Consider the following 22,515-nt stretch of genomic DNA (forward strand, 5'->3'; position numbering starts at 1 on the left):
CAGTGATCTTTTTGCTAACTTGATCCCCTTTTTGTTTAGTATCCACAGGAGGTTCTTATGATTAAATATTATTGAATCCTTGACTATTACCAAATCAACCAGGAAGAGATTTTTAATTAAAACGAAGTTATAATTAGATATTTAAATTATTTTTCCAGACTGGTAAAATGTGGCTGGGCCTCCAGGGCTTCCCTTGGACAATCAGAAATGTAAATATCGATTATGTGGCTCTGGATAAAAACTTGAAATTCATGGCAAAAGACTGTTACCACTGAGGTTTGCCACTAAAATCACTAGCGAAAACAATGCAAATAGGTTTCAGAAAACACAAGGCTGACTGGATGGAAGGAAAGAGAAACATCAGAACACGCTGCTATTTCATTATTCTTTTATTTATTAAAAGAATCTGTTAAGGAAGCCATTCTGATGTAAATTTTTGGTACTAAGCAAAATAAATAGTCACTGATATAAAAGGTGAAAAATAACCAAAAGAAAGAAGGACCAGAGGATGATTCTGGAAGCTGGAGACCAGAAAGCACCCTCTTTTCCCTCCATTCTCAACTCCAATTTACTTGATTTACCAGACCCAAATAGCTATAGGTCTTACAGCTGGGAGTAAGAGAGCCCGTAAGAATCCCTGTGGATTACTTAGGGCTTCTTTCCCCTGTGCCTGACAAGTTCTAACTAGAGACTAGGGTTGAGGAACCCTCTGTCAAAGACCAGAAAGAACAGAAAACTAAAAATCCAGGAGTATTTGGTCTGCAGAAATTTATTCCATGAAGCCAAGGGTAGTTCAATATCAAGAAGCCTATCATATGTTGATAACGTATCTACTCCAAGAACAAGTTAAAGAAAATCATATTCACTACTAAGTGCTGAAAAAGTCCTTCATAAAATTTCAGTAGACATTCCTAATAAAAAAAATCAAAGCCTGAGATAGAATAAAATCACTTAAATAAAATAAAAAGTATTACCAAAAAACCCCCACAACTGAATAGCATGCTTTCCAGAAGTCTGAATCACTAAGACCATTTTAATTAAAATCAGGAACTCAATAGGGATGCTATCACCACCATCATTAAACACTGTCTTAAAGCTTCTATCAAATATAAAAACAAGAAAATTTAGTAGCCTGCATAAACAGTGAAAAAAGAAGTGAAACTGTTTTTGCTGCTATTATCATATACCAGAAAATCTTAAAAGATGCTAGTATAAATTAGGAGGATTAATCAAAATATCAAGAGGTAGATGGATAGAGAATTAGAAAAAATTAATGTCTATTCTCTGTTGTAGCAATTAGCTACTTAGAAATGGAAATCAGAAAAAAAATAGTCCATTTGCTATAGCGACAACACTCTAAGATAATTCTTAGGAATAAATTTAACAAAAGAGGAACAAGACATATATGAAGGCAACTCTGAAGTCTTCAACAGACATAAGACCTTGACAAGTGGAAAGGCATACCATATTCTCAGATGTAAAGATATTATAACAATGTATCTTATAACCTAAATTAATATGTGAATTAAATGTAATTCAAACTAGAATCCTTATATAACTTTTCAGGATAATGGTGAGACTGGAGAAAATGACTTTAAAGTTTATATGGAAGATTAAATATGCAAAAATAGATAAGAAAAACAGGAAACAGTGAAAAAAAGACTTGCTTTACTGGATATTAGAACATAACTCAGAGCCTCTTTAACCAAAACAGTATTGGTATAGGAATACACAAAAATAAATAAATAGAACAAGCTAGAAATCAATCCCAGCATATATGAGAATTTAAGATATAACAAACGTGGCAGTTCTACTCAGTAGGAAAATAGAAGTAGCACAACTGGTTATCCATCTGGGAGAAAGTAAAATTGGACTGCTATCATATGCCATGTACAAAAATAAATTCCAGATGGATTAAAGACATAAAAATATAACACGTACAATAAAAATCACAAGGAAACGTTGGAAAGTATATTTACAAAATCTAGAGGTAGGAGAGATCTTAACCAAGATGCAATTTTCTACATAAAAATTGAAAGTGTTTCGTATGGCATGAAACCATAAAGTTAATATAAATCTAAAATTCTAGAAAGATATTTATAATGAAGCTACAAAGAATATAATTATATAAAGTACTTAGAAACTGACATCTTAAAAGTTAATAGAAAAATATACAAAGAATATAAAGAGATGGAAGAGCAAATCGCTCAAATTTATTTGTAGTCAGGGAACTGCAAACTAAAGACATACTGGCATCACTTACATCCACTGACAGCAAAACTTACACTGATAACTAATACTGTTTGGGATATGTGTTAATAGGTACGTTCCTACATTGCTGGTGGAACTGTGAACTGTCATATATGGCCTTTCACAGAGGCAATCTGGACATAAGTAAATTAAATACAAAAATTAAATAACAAGTTTAAAAAACATATTACCCTTTGATCCAACAATCACACTACTGAGACTATTCAATAAAAGTCAAAGATTTAGAACATGTGTAAGATTGTTTAGTAAACACTATTTAGAGGCTAAAAACTTGAAACAAAATAAATGCCTACCAATAGAAGAATAACTGAATAAAAGATTGCACTGTCTTAGTGTGCCTGGGTTTCTATAACAAAACACCACAGACTGGATGGCTTATAAACAGCAGAATTTTATTGCTCACAATTCTGGAGGCTAGTAGTCTAAGATCAGAGTGCCACACAGCTGGGCTCTGGTGAAGGCCCTCTTCTGGGCTACACACTGCCGACTTCTAGTTGTATCCTCACATGGTGGAAGGTGGGGAGGATCTTTCCCGAGACTCTTTTATAATGGTGCTAACCCAAGCATGAGGGTTCTGCCCTCATGGCCTAATCACCTCCCTATCACCTTGGTATAGTGGTTAGGTTTCAACATGAAATTTAAGGGACACAGTCAGACCATAGCACCTGTTATCAATATACACAAGAGGGCTTCCCTGGTGGCGCAGTGGTTGAGAGTCCACCTGCTGATGCAGGGGAAGCGGGTTCGTGCCCCGGTCCGGGAAGATCCCACATGCCGCGGAGCAGCTGGGCCCCTGAGCCATGGCCGCTGAGCCTGCGCATCTGGAGCCTGTGCTCCGCAACAGGAGAGGCCACAACAGTGAGAGGCCCACGTACCGCAAAAAACAAAAACAAAACAAAAAACAATACAAGAATGTTCACAGCAGCTTTATAAAAGCTAAAACAGGGAGAAATAAAAAAAGCCACAAACATCTATAATAGCAGAACAGATTTTTTTAAAGTGTGATTTAAATATTCATACAATGGAATATTCTCAGCAATTAAAAAAACGAAAACAAATATAAAACAAACTACTGATACACTCCCAAAATGGATGACCAAAAGAAGTCAAATACAAATGAATACATGCTGCATGACTGTATGATTGTTTGTAAATAAAGTTCAAGAACAATCAAAACTAATCTAGGGAAAGATTACAGTAAGTCCCCTACATATGACGAGTTCTGTTCCGAGAGCGCTTTTGTAAGTCCAGTCTGTTCCCAAGTCCAACAAAGTTAGCCTAGGTACCCAACTAAAACAACTGGCTATACAGTACTGTGCTGTAATAGGTTTATAATACTTTTCACACAAACAATACATAAAAAAACAAATAAAAACAAAAAATAAACATTTTAAACCTTATAGTACAGTACCTTGAAAAGTACAGTAGTATCAGCTACATCACCACTGCTTTCATGCTGGCTTCTGGACATCCTGGGCTTGAAATAAAGATTCTGTACTACTGTACTCTATACAGTACTGTACAGTAAAGAACACAAAAGCACAACCACTTGTACATGATGCACCACGTGACAATGTACGCCAGATACGTGAACTAACTTACATGGTTGGACATGCAAACGTGTTTGCATCTTTGAAAGTTCGCAACTTGAAGGTTCGTATGTAGGGGACTTACTGTATTGGTTTTTCAGGGGTGGTGTAGGAGTGGTTATGACTAGAAAGGGACAATAATAACTTTTTGGGGTGATGGATATATTCTTCCTTTTGGTAATGATCAGAGCAGTGTATTCATATGTAATGGAGCCGTACACTTTAAAGTTGTGTATTTTAGCCTATGTAAATTACAGCTTGCTGTAAAAAAAAAAATTTAAAGTAGTTTCTCCCCTCAAAAAAATTCAGAGCAAATTTTTAAAATGTCAATTATAATAATAACTACCAGGTTCCTATTCGAGAAACAGATATCACCATTTTCATGGAACCAGAAAAATAGAGTACTTCATGTCTTCTTTTTTTTTTTTTTGCAGTACACTGTTGTGGTCTCTCCTGCTACAGAGCACAGGCTCTGGATACGCAGGCTCAGTGGCCATGGCTCATGGGCCCAGCCGCTCCGCGGCATGTGGGATCTTCCCGGACCGGGGCACAAACCCGCATCCCCTACATCGGCAGGCGGACTCCCAACCACTGCGCCACCAGGGAAGCCCAAATACTTCATGTCTTTAAATTATCTCTATGAGTAGCCACACCAAAAATATTTAAGAAATAATTTTTGGCCAAACATTTCAAAGGACTTCAAAATGTTATAATTACATATCCAAAATAGGATTTGCCAATAAAAGAAAAAAATCAACTAAGTGTACTTTTGCTAGCCATACATGTTGCATAACCTTGTTCTTCCATGTCTCTAATGGTACTATGAGTACAACGCTCTGCCATTCTTCCATGCCTGGGGAGGTCTTTTCTGGAACCCATCTTAAACATCATATTCCTGATAAAGACTCTCCTATTCCCCCAGGCTGAATTAATCACTCCTTTTGATGGTTCCCACTGTGCTTTTCCAGACTATCACATGATTTATGTTAATTGCTTTTGTGTTTGACCTCCTAGCTCCAGCACTGTGGTTGTAATAGGCACTCAATATAGCTGGTTAAACAATAACATCAACATAATGAAGGGAAACAGAATATTAGTTCCTGAAGGAAAATACATCTGTCTGGAAACAAGATGATGAATAGAAACACTAATATTTTGAGCAAATAAAAGTCATTTTTCTCCACTTAGAGGGTGGGATAGGGAGGGTGGGAGGGAGATGCAAGAAGGAGGAGATATGGGGATATATGTATATGTACAGCTGATTCACTTTGTTATAAAGCAGAAACTAACACACCATTGTAAAGCAATTATACCCTAATAAAGGTGTTAAAAAAAAGTCATATTTCTGCTGAGGAAAGATCTGATTTCATGTTCAAATGTTGTCCTTACCTATAAGGTTTTTTTTTTTAATTATAGTTTTATAGAGATACTATTCACCTCATAACGTTTTAATATATTTTTAAAAGAAGTCCCACCTTTTGTCACATTGAAAATTTTTCATATATTACTGGGGGTTCTGAGAAATTCATTCATAATTCAGGTTTGGGATTTGCATATCATTGGAGAAACTGCTTCCTAAAGATAAAAACTTGAAGAATTTTAGAAAACAAAAACAAAACTTATAACCAGTACCATGGGTCCTGCAAAAGGCACAAAGCACAGCCTGACCTTGCAAAAAATTAGTTTAAATTCTTATATACTTGTACAAGGAAAAATTTTGTTGCTTCACTTGCAAAACCTTGAGCAATTCATGAACTTGAGAAGGGGATACTATAAAAAATAGAATTCTTCACTTTAGAGGAATGAACTAAAAGGGAATATGGTTTACGATAAAAGAACCATGTTCTTCCAATTGTAAAAACTAGGACTAGGCCTTATCTACAAAGAGCACATTTCTTTGAAGTGTGAAAAGGATTAAAATAAACAAAGGGGGCTTCCCTGGTGGCGCAGTTGTTGAGAGTCCGCCTGCCGATGCAGGGGACACGGGTTCGTGCCCCAGTCTGGGAAGATCCCACATGCCGCGGAGCGGCTGGGCCCGTGAGCCATGGCAGCTGGGCCTGCGCGTCTGGAGCCTGTGCTCCGCAACGTGAGAGGCCCGCGTACTGCAAAAATATAAATAAAGAAAGAAAGAAAATAAAGAAAGGAGGGCTTCCCTGGTGGTGCAGTGGTTGAGAGTCCGCCTGCCGATGCAGGGGACGCGGGTAATGCCCCAGTCCAGGAAGATCCCACATGCCGCGGAGCGGCTGGGCCTGTGAGCCATGGCCGCTGAGCCTGCGTGTCCGGAGCCTGTGCTCCACAGCGGGAGAGGCCACAACAGTGAGACGCCCGTGTACCGCAAAATAAATAAATAAATACATAAACAAACAAACGAAAGTTTTTACACATGGCACAGCACAACTGACCTGACTAAGAATGAAATTATGGTCAGAAGAGATTCATACACAAAGGGTAGAGGCCATCTTTTGCCTCTGCGGTGAAAAGGAAGGAAGAAAACCTATGCCTTCTCCTTTGTGCCAACACTAGAAATATCTCTGGGACAGAAGTATGAAAGTTCTACTCTTACATCAGATAAACGAATTATATAAAATTCTTAGAAATCAAATAGCCACAATGATCTTTTTGTAATAAATTTCTAAAAGGACTAATGCTGAAGCTGAATTATCATCCCCTTACCTTTGTGATGAGAATTCGGTACTTTTCTACCAGGTGGTCATTGTTGTGACAACCTGCTAGCAGCTGCCAGACTTCTCCTCGAAGAGCTTCAGGAACACCGCTTCTTACTAAGGATGACAACTGCTTTGGCCTCACACTCAAGTTAAGATGCCTAAAAATAAAGCCATAATCCATAAGTGCATAAAAGACAGCTTCTCTAAAAGAGTGTTATTTTTATGAAAGCTAAACTAAATGATACACAAAGACTTAATAAAGGTAATATATTTTTAAAAAAAGTCATTGAACTAGATGTGGCCAATGTAACTGTAAAAGATTGAGTGGAGGAAAGAATTCTGAAGTCAGACTGCTTCTTAAAGTATCTTTAAATTATTACTCTACTATTTTTTGATAAAAAGCAAAACTGGAAACCACAGCTTTATGGTTGTAGTTTGTATAAGAAAAACAAAGCAAAATTCCAATCATTTGACACATAGCCAAAGATAAGAGCTCGACTCTGCATCAAAATTGATAAGCAAACTGTGTATTTTTACATTTTACATTTAAATATATTTTTGTTCCAAGTGAGAATATAAAGATATATGATTTCAGCAGTTTTTATGACACCTTACTTCCAGTAACTTTTCTGAATAACTATGGTGGATAAGAAAGTTTCTACTGTACTATTTTAACATCAAAACAAGTCATTAAAGTCTTTGAGCTTCATTTATCTCATCTACAAAATGGGGGAAATAAAACAACTTTTTTGCGGGGTCGTGCTGTGTGGCATGTGGGATCTCAGCTCCAAGACCAGGGATCAAACCCATGCCCCCACTGCAGTGGAAGCACAGAGTCCTAACCACTAGACCGCCAGGGAATTCCCTAAAATACTTTTTTTGGGGGGGAAATAAAACATCTTGAGGGATTTCTCAGTTGGCGCAGTGGTTAAGACTCTGAGCTCCCAAGGCAGGGGGCCAAGGTTCCATTGCTAGTCAGGGAACTAGATCCCACATGCATGCCACAACTAAGAGTTCACATGCCACAACTAAGGAGCCTGAGAGCCGCAACTAAGACGCGGTGCAACCAAATAAATAAACAATAAATAAAGGAAACACAGCATTAAATTATTAAAAAAAATCTTGAAATGTTGGTATTAGTTTACAAAGTGCTTTTGCACATAATTTTATTTGCTGCTTACAACCATCATCTGAGGTATGTGGTAGTATCTCCAGTTCTACAGATGCAGAAAGAAGTTCAGGGAAGTTGATTACAAGACTGAGGTAGCCTCAAACTCTAAGACTAATGAATGCACTATATGTTACGTAATAGCTGCTTTGTGATTTGAAAGCCACCATTACTGACACATAAAGCAGGATCCTGACACAGAGGAATTCTTGTGACTATCAGATTTAAACAGAAGTTACTGGTACAAAATGACCACTATCAAAATACAAAAAGGTCTGAGACTTTTCTCAAAATTCTCCCAGAATACTAGCACAATAATGCACAGTACATTTAAAAATGGTTAATTCTGTGACGCTGGCACCCTAATATAAGAGCTATAGATAGTTCAGTATAGTTTTGGCTTTGCTTAGAAAAAAAAACTATATAAAAGTTGAACAGGTGGGAGCAGAAAGGACAAAAGTAGTCCTATTACCTAATTCAAGGATTGGTACACTTTGGCCTGTGGGACAAATCTGGCTCACCATGTGTTTCTGTAAATCAACTCTTATTGAAACAGCCATTTTTATTTCTTTACGTGCTGTCTATGGCTGCTTTCACACTGCAACAGCAGAGTTGAGTAGTTGCAATAGAGACTATTGACCACAAAGCCTAAAACATTTACACTTGGCTCTTTACAAAAAAAATAAACCTAACCCCCAGGATTATTTGATAACCCTAGCTTGATTTATATTGATAAAATTATTTTCAGAATAATTTTATGTCACTTATAATAATAACTAGCTAACTCAGCATACTATTTTATTACTGACATTAGTTCTCTTATTGACTAAAATTCATATCAAAAGGAACTTGGAGAATTAGAGCGCAAAGGTATATTTATTACAATTACTGCCACTAAAATCTAATGTAGAGTTAAATAAACCAGCTTTGGGACCAGACTTGACTGTGTTAAAAATTCTGGGTGCTGTTTACTAACTAGAATTGCTGACTTAATCTCTAAGCCAGTTTCCTCATCTATAAAAATGGATACTATTTTATAAGGTTGTTATAGTTGAAATAGAGCACATAACTTAGCACAGCACCGGATACGTGATAAATCTATTACTTCTTACTATGATTACTACCATTACAACATCTATTATTTTTAATCTAGAATAATCCTGAGTGGTGGTTCTACAGACTTGTATTTTGTAAATGAAGAAACAGACTCAAAAGAGTTAAGTGACCTGCCCAACATCATACAGCTTAGAAATAGGAGAGGTAGGATTTGAAGCCAGGTCTACCAGGCTCTAAAACTCCATGATACTGTGGATGGTTCCTATTACAGAACACATATAATAATGATGAAAAAAAATAATGACAAAATGAATTGAAGAAGAGAAACTGTATTATTATTTCTAAAGACATGACTGAAACCAGCAAAAACAGTTTTAAACACCCTGAAAGACAGTTGAGACAGATGGAAACTTAGTTAATATATCTGAAGGAGTAAGATAAGGATATCATTTAATCAAATGAATAACAAAATGAATAAACAAAGCTTGATAAAACAAACTCCAAGCAACTGTATAAAATGCTGGTGAGTTCATTTTATAAAACTTAGATGCTATATATAAATGATTTTAAATACGCTATTATATAACCATGTCAAGACTCAATTACATTTCTATTTTAGAGCAGAAACCTTTTTATACAGATGAAATTCCTGCCAGCAGCAGTCCAAACACTCCAAAATCACTGAACTGAAAATATATTGTGATGAGAGCATCAGCAGGTTTGTCTCCTGATTGCTAAAGGAATATCAAAAATAAATGAAAACTATTCCCCTGGGGGGCTTTTGCAGAGTTCATTTATTAAAACCACTTGTGTAAAGACAAACCATGCTTTGGTTTGCATTCTCCTCCTGTACACATTTGACATTTCCCAATGTGGAGAGTGTTTTACCAGAAGTGTAAAGCACTGTGAGAGTGCTAGAAGCAGATGATGCCCATTTGTAGTCCCATCCCTTAAGGGCATGAAGTTTTTTTTTTAATGCTGAGACAGTTTTACTAAGAATAGAGTGAAGGTTTCAACAGTTAAAACTTCCGAGAAAAATCAGACTCCAAAATAACAGGTCCATGGGGAGCTAACGGACAACCCTAATAACCAGAAAGTCAGAAATAGAAAACTACTCAGATCACTTTCAAGTTCAGCTCTTTTCAGCATATACAGGCATCCTACTCAATGGGGAAAGGAAACTACATAAATGTCTCACCAACTTGATTTACCAGATTGTCTCTGATACCATTAATAAATACCTGAAGGTAGTGTACTCTCTTTAGACAGCCTAGAGGATAGTGTTTAATTTTGTTGTCAAACCATCTTTTGAGCTGATGAGAAATTCCTGAATTTTACAAGTGTTAGTAGGAAAAGTAATTGGTAGAGCAATTAATATATACCATGTTTATAACATGCTGCTCTGTCAGTTGAGGCATATAACACAGATAAGGAAAAATCCCACCTGGAGTCTCTTACCATGGCTCTATGCACTGTGTGAGCATCTTCTAAACCTGATTATTGTTTATAGTCTTAACAACTGTGTATTATCTTAACCAGTCAGTGGTTCCTAACCACTTTAATACAAATGACTTCTTTTCTTGTTTATTCTCCCCATGCTTTCCATGTTTGAATAAATATTTTCTGCAACAATGTGAATTTATTAGGTTTCTGATATTTTGAAAGTTGATCTCAGATCTTCACTACTACCCTTATAAACCTCTAAAAACAGATGAACCTCATACTTAGGTTTTTATTATTGGCTCCAAAATTCAATAATGTTAGGTAAAATTCCATACCCATAAAATAAGAATTATAGGTGAAAAGGAGAACTATTCTCTTACAACTTACCATTTAGACAGCAGTTCTCCCCATGTTTCAAGAATTTTCTCTGCACATTCTTTGGATACATCACCAGATCCACTCAAGAGAGGTTCATCGTTATCTTTAATAAACAAAACACACAAAAAAGGATAACAGAGGTGGCTATGCTAGCCAGAAGAATGACCTGGAAACATAACAGTCAAATTTGAAAGATTTTACTGGGAACAAAGTATCATAATTTCTCTCTTTTAGTGTATAGTTATAAGTACGAGGAAAATAAAAATGGTCCCAGGTGGAATGTTGTTGTAATCTCTTTAATTCTCTTTTGCTTTTCATATAGGTCTATATTATGTCAACTGCAGAAAAGAGCCATATAATTATAAAATGATAGGACTCAAAATATGAGTATGTTCTCTCACCTATTCCAAAGCAAACAGCTTTATACATGAAAATATATCGCAGTCTTATGCATAACAGTTAAAACTACAAACCACCTAAGCATAAGCTACAAAAATAAGAAAGCAGAGAATGTCAGAATAAATTATGATACATGTTTACAATGTAAATTTGTGTTGACACTTGTTTACATAATGATCTGGCAAAATACCACAAAAAATAAACATAAGAGCTAAATCTTCATTATAATCTATGTTAAAAAACAGAAAATAGTCTGGAATGAACTATACCAAGACATTAACACCGAGTGATGGAATTATGATTCTTTTTCCTCCTTTATGTTTTTATGACTTTCTAAATTTTCTACAATGACATAATTTATAATAGAAAGCACAAAAATATTTAAAAAAGGACCAAAATGAATCATTTCAAACTTAGTTCAAATAATTAGGAAATGTAAATGTGAATATGAAGTGAAAGAGTATAAGACATAAAGACAGTGAAAAAAGTGGCAATGATAAAGGCATCTGAGACAAATTGAAAAGTGTAATGAAATTGGAGGGAAAATATGAACTAAGACTTACTTAATAATCTTCTTTTGTTGGACACTTGGTGAGTTTTCAACTTTTTACTACAAATAATATCAGGATGAACATATCTCATTGCTTTTATTGGGTATATGCCCAGAAGAGAACTCCCTGGGTTAAAAAATGCATGCTTTTAAGGATTCTGAAACTTACTGACAAACTGCCTTCCAAAATGGTTTTACCAATTGATATTTGCACTAGTTGGGTACAACAGTACTTGTTTCCATGTGTCCTCAACCAATGCTGTATCTAGATTTTTTGGTTTAACCTGCCTTAAAAAGTTTTGATCTTTACACCTCTGATGATTACATCATGAATTGGCATCCGTTTAGAGATGGCATATCTGAGAGCACTAATTTTAAAGGCTCAGAAATCCAGGATACTTATTATTAAACTTATTTACATTATAATGCCTTGAACATTATCAGCAGTTTTCATAGTGAGTTACGGAAGAGGACAGACTGAATATAAGTGAGACCTCTGCAGGTAGATAAGGAAAAGAGAAATGCTCCAGTGCACTAAGACAAACTTCCCCTGCTTCATTATTTTGCCAGAATTGGCCCTACTTTCTAAATACCTCAAGTAACTACTCATTAAAAATGTCAATATAACACAACGTCTTTGGGGGACAACAGCTACTAAAAAATGTACTAAAATTTACAAGAGATAATTCCTTTAAAGAGATTAGGAAGACCTATCTTACAAAATTCTCTTTTACTGTCTGGATGTGTTCAGAATGTTTTCTGAACACCTCTCATTTATAACTGCTGGCTTCCAGCCCTGTGAGCACAAATGTCCTATGGATAAGGAGCCTCTTTAGAGGATTACAGCCATTTCTTTCCATGGAGCAAACATCACAACAGGACCAGTTTCCCTTGTTTGTATACTCGGTTAGAGAGAATTACCAGATGGCATGGCTGAAGTCTTCTTCAGTCCCAGTTCTCCTGTCATTAACTTTTCACTATGGAAATGGACCCCAGGAGGGTTACTCATCCTGCCAATATTTACTGAGCATCTATTATATACCAGGAATTGGGTTACACACCAGGGAAATAATGTGGGGCAGAAAAGGACACACTCTCTTCCTTTACAGAGCTTGTGTTCTAGTGTTCCCTGATTCTCCCATGGACTGCTGACTGCTGTTAGTCCTTACCTCTCCCCAGTTAAGAGCTGTCAGTACAGGCCTTCTGAACCCCCTCAATTATATTAAAAATCCATGCCTGCTAGAGATTAGAACTACATCTCAATCCTGATGTTATCTATTAGTTGGGCCCAAATTTCTTTGTAACTGGTAGATATCCTTTAACATCTATAGTATGGAGATTTGAACAGTCTCTGGTTTCATAATAAATAGAGTGCCTTTCTCAATTTTTGGTGTTTTTTTTTAATTGCTGAGTTTAAGGGGAGGAAAGTTCTATAAACTTTTATTTGCTCTGCATCTTAAGCAGTGTTGACCTAGAAGGGAAACTGAAAGTCTCCAGAACCAGTTATACAGTAGACAATCTCAAACAGTGGGAACAATTTCACCTTTCCCAGCCTTAAAACATGACTTAAATCGCCTCTGCAGGAAGACTATAAATTGTATCTCTGACTTCGCAAAAACAACATATGTGCTTTCTTTGCACTTCAAAATGCTTTATGTGAACTAAATGCCCAGAGATGGTGACAGAATAGAGCTCAGACTATTAACTCACAGACCTGGATTAAAATCCTCCTTGCCAATTTCTGGCTTTTGTGACCCTGGGCAAATTCACTTTTCTGAGATTCTATTGCCTTATGCTCAAAATAAGTATATTCAAAATAAGTCCTATTTTTCAGGATATTTGTGAGGACTATATAAACAAAGTATTACTTTACTTTATAAACAAAGTACCTGTCTACCACATATTAAGTATCTAGTAACTGGTGGCCATCAAAATTGCTAATAAATGATCCTAAGCTGATTAGTCACAGAAAAAGCAGAAGTCACAGGGAACAACAGAAAGTGGAAAGAGCTTGCTCTAAACTTGAAAAAAGGACATATAGTCATGGATATGTATTACTTTTAACCCAATCAGACATTCCTGCCACCTCCATGCTTTTGTTAATGTAATTTCTTAGCCAGAAGTGCCCAAATCAGCCCCTTTATCCCTGAATTCTCCTTTCACTTTAAAAGTTCCAGCTAAAAAAATATTCATGGTGCTCCACCACATACTCCACAATGAGAAATGAATTCTCGTCTATGAATTTTCTAGAACACTTCTTGTGAAGCTCACATAGATGCATGCCTCATATGACCTCTCATAATCAGCTTGCTTTTGCCCTTAAAAATAAAGCTCTGGTACAAAATTATAAACTGGAAAATGCTTCCCAAACTTTCACTTTTCCTGTGTTCCTTCCCTTCATTTCTCACTTTTATACAGTATCTTTTAATACAGACTGATAGAACAGTTTACAGATATAACCATAAGAAAAAAAGAGGAAAAAAAAAGAACTGGTTGATTCCTAATACTTATCAGTGTGAAAATCCAATAATGTATAAATCAGTTGAGATGGGAACATTTATTGAGGTGGAAGCTGTGTCAGATTTGCTCTAAAAATGTGCTATATTAATACACTAAGCTTGCATAGACCGATTATTTTAAAAAGGACTAATTATAAATCTCATTTTTTTCTAACTTGGTTACAATTACCTTAAAGAAAGTCCTATGTTAATCACTTTTTAATCTCCCACAGTCCTCTTAAAAGAATTCAAAATACTATGTCACTTTCTCAATTCCCTGATAAAATTGTAAAGGTCTGTATGGTCCGCCACCCCAGAACAGAAATTAAGCTCTCCCTACAATTTACCTTCCTCTTCATCATCTTCTGGAGGAGAAGGAATCATTGAACTCTGAGATCCAGACTGTGGCAGGCGAATTGAGGGACTGGCTGTAGTTTTCCTCCTCTCTCTCTCTGATTCACTTTCCAAGCATACAACTTCATATAAAGTGTCAGTATTGTTCTTTCTCTCCTTTTGCTTTATCTTGAAGATGAAAAAACATTATTTATCAAGGGATAAAACATTTTAATTGAGCACTACTTCTGATTTCATACAGGATATGAGAATAGAAAGGTATTACTTTAACTATCTAAACAAAATGTAACCTTTTCTAAATAGAAAAACATATGTTTAGACTTAGGAAAAGGAAAACAGGATATTTACTGAGCAGGACTCTAGTTTTGCAATTTTATTTACTGTATTCAGACTGCATCATCAAACATCCAACTACCAATATTTAGTAAGTGTGAACTAAAAAGTTAACTGTTCTGTAGCTTCCCAGTTACTTTGTTTTGTTCAAGGTTTCCTACATAAAACTATACATGAAAAAAATGTTTTAGAAATATTCTAAAACATAAAGTTTAGGACTAAGAAAGTCTTATCTCCATGCCCCTTACCCACAAATCCTTTCGCTTAATTGTAACAGAATAGGGAACTTTTCTTCAACTGAAAGCTACAACTGGTGGTGGGAGGAGACGTAAGTGACAGAAAAGAGATTAATAGAACAAATAAAATCTTTGATAGCTCAAATTGTTTTATATTCTGGGTTTATCTTAAGATAAGCACATAACAGTTTAAATTGACCTAAGTTAAAAATTAAGGGACTTCCCTGGTGGCACAGTGGTTAAGAATCCACCTGCCAATGCAGGGGACACGGGTTCGAGCCCAGGTCCGGGAAGATCCCACATGCCGCAGAGCAACTAAGCCCGTGCACCACAACTACTGAGCCTGTGCTCTAGAGGCTGCGAGTCACAACTACTGAGCCCGCGTGCCACAACTACAGAAGCCCGAGTGCCTAGAGCCCATGCTCCACAACAAGAGAAACCACCGCAATGAGAAGCCCACGCATCACAACGAAGAGTAGCCCCTGCTCGCCATAACTAGAGAAAGCCCGTGCACAGCAATGAAGACCCAATGCAGCCAAAAATAAATAAATAAACTAAAAAAAATTTTTTAAAGGGCTTAAAATAAAAAATTAAGAGTAGGGAATATAATACTTTACCAGTACAATATTTAAATATATTAACATTCCATATTAGAGTCAGTTTAAGGAGGAGGAAAAAAGTGAAATACAGAAGAGCAGGAGGACAAGACAGAACTACAGGAAAAGATACAGAGACAACTAGAATAGAAAGGTAGCAACACCAAAGAGAAAGATATACATGCATAAAGTAAAAATACAGAAGAGGGGAAGCAATAAGAGGTTCATTAGGTACAGAAATACCAGGCAGACACCAGATTTTGTCATCCTAATGTTCATTTGGGTTCTTAAGAAAAACTACCGCAATCCTGGAAGGCTTAGGTAGTGGCAACATGTCCTTTCAATATCATCCTGAAACACTGTTTAATATAGTAATTGGCAAACTTTTCTGTAAAGGGCCAAAAAGTAAGTATTCTAGGCTATGTGGGCCAGTAGTCTCTGCTGGAACTACTCAACTCTGCCATTATGGTGCAAAAGCAGCCATAGTCAGTGAGTGTGGCTGTGTTTCAAAAGCATTTTATAAAAGCAAGTGTCAGGCCAGATTTGACGCACAGACCCAGATGTGCTGGCTTTAACATGTCCACCAAAGAATTATTTAATTTTCTAGGTGAATAAATGACTGAATTACTTATTATTAATTAAAGGACCCAGACTCTGTGAAGTTACATATTAATCTGTAGGTTTGTGTCCAAGAGCTATGCAAATGATTTCCATCTAATAGAAAAGATAACCCAAAGGTTACCCTATAGGACATTAACCAGTTTTGTTTCTAACCCAGCAATCTTGTTCTAACATTCTTTCTTTTTTTAAAGAAAGGACTATATAAACTCAAGTTTCTCAAATACTTAGAACCAGTTTTACCATCTTACTGGTTCCCTCACTACCTAATGAATTAAATTAAACCTTTGACATATGTTCATTCTGAATTTGTAATTATGATTTTTAATTTCAAATATGCTTTGATAGGGAACAGGATTTACTTTTGTTTTGTTTTAAATTACTCTCTAAAACATTAGTTAATTGCTATCTGAAACATTTCAAAGATCAACATAACTCTTTACCTTTAAAATTTTTTCCCAGAAACTATATGAATGTAATAACCATTGCACTTCACCTAGAAACTCCTCTTTGAGTGACAGGCACCAGAGCACTACTGCCCTTTTGAAGTCAGATAAATATGGAGTCAAGAAGTGGACCCTGCCTGTAAGTCAAGAACTCCAGCTGTTAAAAATGTTGTTCATTGTTGAAGCTGGGTAATAGTACATAGGGTCCATTATATTATTCTTTTTATTTCTGTGTACATTTGAATTTTCTATAATAAAAAGCTTTTAAAAAGCACTCTTAAAAGACCAAAAAAAAAAAAAAGTAGACATGAATAAGTGGAAAGATATCACATGTTCTTGGAAAAGATGACTCTATATTAATATCACAAAGATTTCAATTCTCCCCAATAAAAATACCAATAATTTTCTTCCAGAGCTACAAAGGTTGAATCTAAAGTTTATATGAAAAATAAACAATCAAGAATATTTAGCAAAATCCAGAAAAAGAAGAACAGCTGAGGAGGAAAGTTAGCCCTACCAAATATAAAAACATAACGTCTATGTAATTAAAACAGTGTGGTATCAGTGAATAAGTAACGTAAAGATCAATCAAAAAGAATATAAAAACCAAAAGAGTTCTAAATACATATGAAAATCTGATAATATGATAAAGGTGACATCTCAAATCACTGCGGGAAAAGTTAGACTTTTCAATGAATGGTATTGGGACAAGTGGATGGCCATTTGAAAAAAACATTAAATCAGATCCATACCTTACACTATATAACAGAATAAGATACTAATAAATTAGAGATATAAATAAAAGTAGTCAAATGAAACCATGTAAGTAATACTAGAAAATGTATAAATTCCTTTATTACTTGAGAGTAGGGAAAGCATTTCTAATTATGACCCCAAATCCAGAAGCTTTAAAGGAAAAACTTGATAAATTCAAGTATATAAGAAAGAAATTGTGTGGCAAAAGAAGCCCAAAGACTCATCATAATTTAGGTCACAGGACAAGTGACAAACCAGGAGAAATATTTGCAAATTATATCTCAAAGGGTTACTCTCTTTGATTTCATAAAGCACTTCTAAAAATTAAGAGGAAACGGCCAAAACCAAAGAGCAAAAAATATGAAGAGACAATTCACAGAAAAGGAAAGAAAAATCACCCCTACACATATGAAAAAACAAAATGCTTGTTTTCATTCATCAGAGGATAAATTAAAACTACCATCAGATCCTTATGTTTGACAACGCACTCTGATAAGCCTCTGGAGAAACAGGTACTCTCATACCTGCTAATCTCTATGATTACAACCTTTATAGAGGGGAACGTGGCAAATATAACAAAATTACATATGCAAAATTACCTCATGTGCCAGTAACTCCACCAATAGGTATCTACTCTAAGATGCACTTTCATAAAATCAAAAAAATACATGCACAAAGTGCTATACTGCAACATTACTTGGAATAGCAAATGCTTGGGAAAAAATCCAACTATTAATCAATAAAGGACTAGTTGAAAGAAGCATGATTTATCCAAACACAGTAGTAGGCAGTCATTAATAAGAATGAGGAAGGTCTCTATAAACTTATATGGAATGATCACCAGGATATATTAAGATAAAAAAGGTGCAGAAAAATATATATAGTATGCTAGTTTTTGTTTAAAAGGGAGTTAAAAAATATATAGAAGTATTTTATTATTTTCACAAAAAGAAACACTGGAAAGATAACCTAGAAACCAATAATAATGGTTACCTATAGGGTTGGGGAAAGGGAGATATGAATGAAACCAAGACCTAAGAGTATACATTTTTATGTAATTTTGACTTTTGTAGCATATAAGTATTTTAAATATTCAAAAAATAAATTAAACCAAAAAGGAAAATACCCCAAGCCCCCAAATCAAAAATATGAAAATAAATCTAACTATATGTCAAATGGTAACAGAACTACAACGAAAAGAAAATATTCTAGCTAACTTTTGAACAGTACTGATTTTATTGAATATAATCTTATTAGAACACGTTCAAAGGACAAAAAGAGGTTCCACAAAATCTTAAACTTCACTCAACAGTTTTAATATTAATTGCAATACTGATTTTTTGAATGAATGGGAAATTAATGGGAATTTAAAACTATACAAATAATTTCATATTATATACCTGTATTTTTTACATACACAGAATGAGAAACGTGAAAAAATACACAGGTATTGCAGTTATATTAATAGCTCTTTCTCCCCCAAATTTGTTTAAGCATCTATGGAAAAGGTTGAATACACTAAATATTTTGGAAACTTTTCCATTTAGATGCTTACATTTTTAAAGTATATATTGATTTTAAAATATGGGTTTTATTTCCAATTGAAAGAAACGTGTATAACATAAGTTGTACGTAAATTGCAATGTGACATTTTGTATATTTTAGAAATGGTGCAAGTTTATTAACTGATGTTTAATTATCCTCATCAGTTAACTGTATTAAATTAAAATATAAGTTTGTCCTCACTGGAATTTTAAACAACTGAAATTTACGTTTTGTAAGCCCATATAATAGTACCTTTTCTCAACAGACATTTTACAAGTTTACAAAATTTTGTTATAAATTTACCAGAAGCAATAAAATAAACATCACTTATTAAGGGTGTTTCCTACAATACTGATATTTTTTAACTCTTTGATAAAGTAGGATAAAGCAAATAACTTATATTTATTATTATTTAAATATTCAATATTAATAAACATATACATGTATAAGAAAAGAAAAAAACCCTGTAATGTTTCATTACTATTAAAAATATGTGAATGAACTCAACTGATTCAGGCAGCGATCATCAATGAATGCTAAACCCATTAGTTAGAAAGGTGCTGAGGAACAGGATATTTGGAAGTTGCCAAAGTACCACCTCAAAGATGATTTGCTAAATGCAGAAAGAAAAATCTACTTTTACAAAGGAGAAATCCAGTAGTTACCATCTTAACCAAGTGATCATACTTCCCAGCAATAGCTGAACCTGTGCCTCCTGATTTAGCAGTTGAAGAGCTCTGGTACAGAAAGCATTTTCTATCTTGAGAGGTACAGTGGTATACTGCATACATGTAAATGTGCCTATATGTACACACACACACACACACACACACACACACACACACACACACACACACACACACACACACACACACACACACACACACACACACACACACACACACACACACACACACACACACAGCAAATACACAAAGAGATAGAAGCTCGGGTTTACAAAGAGATAGAAGCTCGGGTTTCCAGTACGGATGGTTATATAAATTACTTGTCTATATGACACTGGCCACATCACTTAGTCTTTCAGACATCAGCTTCTTCATTTATAAAATTTTATTTATAAAATAAAATAAAACATTTTAAGACCCCTACATTGTCTTTAGCAATGAAAATTCTGTAATTTTAAGAATTTAAGAATGATTAGTTGGTCTTTTATTCACCTTATGTTACTGTTGGAAAATCTAGTCTTTAGACCATTTCCTCCTCTTTCATTCCCCACTAATTTTAAAAGTTTCTCTAATATGGTGCCATCTTAATATAGGAATCCCCACAGTTGGGAAGGCTTCCAGGCTAAAAAGGAGTTACTGAGTCACCAGATAATTTTAGTGAAAGGAAAAAGAATCAATTTTTAAATATGTATTTTTAATAACATTTCTATAACTGTTTTCCCATACGTACAGCAATAAACAGAAACTATATATTGAATATTTAAAAAATTTGGCCTGTAGCAGTGTTTCCTTTTCTGTCTAATGAGAACTGCAAAGAGGTTAAAATTTTAAGTTATGCTTAATTTGACTTAAGTAAATCCCAAAAATACTCTTACAGAAATAAAGACAAAAGAAGGATGTTTCTTTGGGAAGAATCCTGGCTGAGACTCTTAGAAGGCTTAGGTATGAATCTTGCTCACATGATATCCAGTAAAATCTATTTTACATCTTTGGATCTATAAAATGTAAACACTATCCTCACTGGATCACTATGAAAATTACATAAGCCAGGAAAAGTGAAAGTAGCTGGTCGAGTGATTGCCACAGGAGGGCCTCAGTTAGTGGTAACTGCTATTAATTTTTAAAGCCATGAACGTAAAGGAGGAAATAAATAAACTTAGTTTATTATGTTGCAAGGGATGAGAATTAACAGTGCACTAAGACAAAAAAAAAAACTGTTCAAATTCTTCATACTGCCTCTCTCCTTTCCCCCTGACTACCCCTCAGACCCACCCCAAGACATACAAATAAGGAGAAAAATGAGAGATTATTGTCAGGAATTCCCTGCCCTCCTCCCAGCTTCCACATATAAACTTCAGCTTTTTGCAAAGAAAATACTGACAACTCAGCCTATGTTTAGCTTGTAACTTTAACAGAGAGTCTAGAATAGTCTATCAGGCTATATCTCAGGCATACATCTGTTTTTGGCTAGTCTACCCTGACAAGTCATTTGTTAGCCTAATTAGATACATTATTCTAAATCACCCACAGAAGAAATACTCTTGTAAATGCATGCAATCTTTGAATCATGGCTGTATAACATAAGACCTCAAGGGAAAAGCAAGATGAGGGTAATCTTACTTATGTTCACTGAGATAAGATTAAAGAAACAGAATTCTAATTAAAGAGAATATTTTTTACATACAAATTTATACTAAAAGTATTATACAATTAATTTGTTTGCTAACTCTTACTCTAGAAACTATTAAGAATCATTTCCACCCATTCCCTAAACTTGTAAAATAATGCTTGTAAATTGGTTTTCTTTCTGAAGCATTCTTCCCCTGGGGCTAATCTACTAAATAATCGATGCTGTTCTGATTTCATGACTTAAGTGTTTTTGCTGTCCCACTGATGTCCCTCTCAATAATAATAGCTAAAATGCATGAAGAACATACTATGTGCTAGGAACTATTCCAAGTACGTTGTACAGTTTTTCACTTAATGTCACAATAACACTATGAGGAAGATTCTATCACTGCCATTTCACAGCTGAGTAAACTGACGCTGAGAGAGTTGAAGGAACTTGCTCAAAGTCATAAAACTAGTCAATGGCAAGATCCATGGACTCTGACTCAAAAGCCAAGTTCTAGATGATAATCCTACGCTAATCCTTTGCTCCTTTCATAGTGAAGAACTGGGAGAACAATGCTAAGGAAACCCAGATTTGCTTTGTCTCTTAAGATAACACTGAAAAGAAATCTCTATTCCTGTTCTGCTTGCTACCTTTTTCTAACTATAACCAAAAGGGCTAACTTGGACACACTAGAACTAAAATATTTATTGCTACAGAAAAGTATATTCAAGTAAATCCACATACAACCCTATAATCTTGTATAATGGAATTTCAGAGTTACATGAAATAAAATTAATTCATAAATATTTATTAAGAACTATTATGTTCTAGATGCTTGGGATAAACCAGTGAACAAGTCAGATTAGAAGTCTCTGCCTTAGTAGAGGTTTCTTATATGAAAAATAGGTAATAATCAAAATAAAAAGAAGTATATTTTGCAGTATGTTGGAAACTAACAACCCTGTAAAAAAATTTAAAATATATCAATGGGGAGGGAATCAGCAGCACCAGTGGATAATCAGGCAAACTGCAGTGTTAAATGCGGGTGGTCATGAGTTGCTAAGAAGTAAATCTAAGCAAAGACCTGAAGAAGATGAGGACTTGAAGGAGGTGAATAACAGCAAGTGGGATCCAGGGGAAGAGAATTTTAGGTAGAAGGAACAGTTGATAGCAAAGGCCCTAAGAGCATGATTAGAGCAGAGGAAGCAAGTAAGAAGTAAAAGAGAGGAATTCGTTTATAACGTAATAGGCAGCAGATCACATAGAGTCTTACAACCTATTAGAAGGACTTAGGATTTTATGGAGTAAAACA

At 35.0% G+C, this 22,515-nt stretch overlaps 1 protein-coding gene across 4 annotated transcripts in view; it reads right to left on the bottom strand.

Annotated features, from left to right (window-relative positions):
- RABGAP1 (RAB GTPase activating protein 1) overlaps nt 1–22,515 on the bottom strand; it is a 151,198-nt gene that overhangs the window by 72,386 nt on the left and 56,297 nt on the right. For all 4 annotated transcript variants that reach the window (XM_060154385.1, XM_060154387.1, XM_060154386.1 and 1 more), the window contains 3 exons: nt 14,366–14,540; nt 10,581–10,674; nt 6,534–6,684 (listed from right to left, as the gene is read on the bottom strand). In XM_060154385.1, coding sequence (XP_060010368.1) covers nt 6,534–6,684; nt 10,581–10,674; nt 14,366–14,540 — 420 coding nt within the window. The remainder of the gene's footprint in view (nt 1–6,533; nt 6,685–10,580; nt 10,675–14,365; nt 14,541–22,515) is intronic.

The sequence above is a fragment of the Lagenorhynchus albirostris genome, chromosome 7, assembly GCF_949774975.1.
Source record: "Lagenorhynchus albirostris chromosome 7, mLagAlb1.1, whole genome shotgun sequence".
NCBI classification, from domain to species: domain Eukaryota; kingdom Metazoa; phylum Chordata; class Mammalia; order Artiodactyla; family Delphinidae; genus Lagenorhynchus; species Lagenorhynchus albirostris.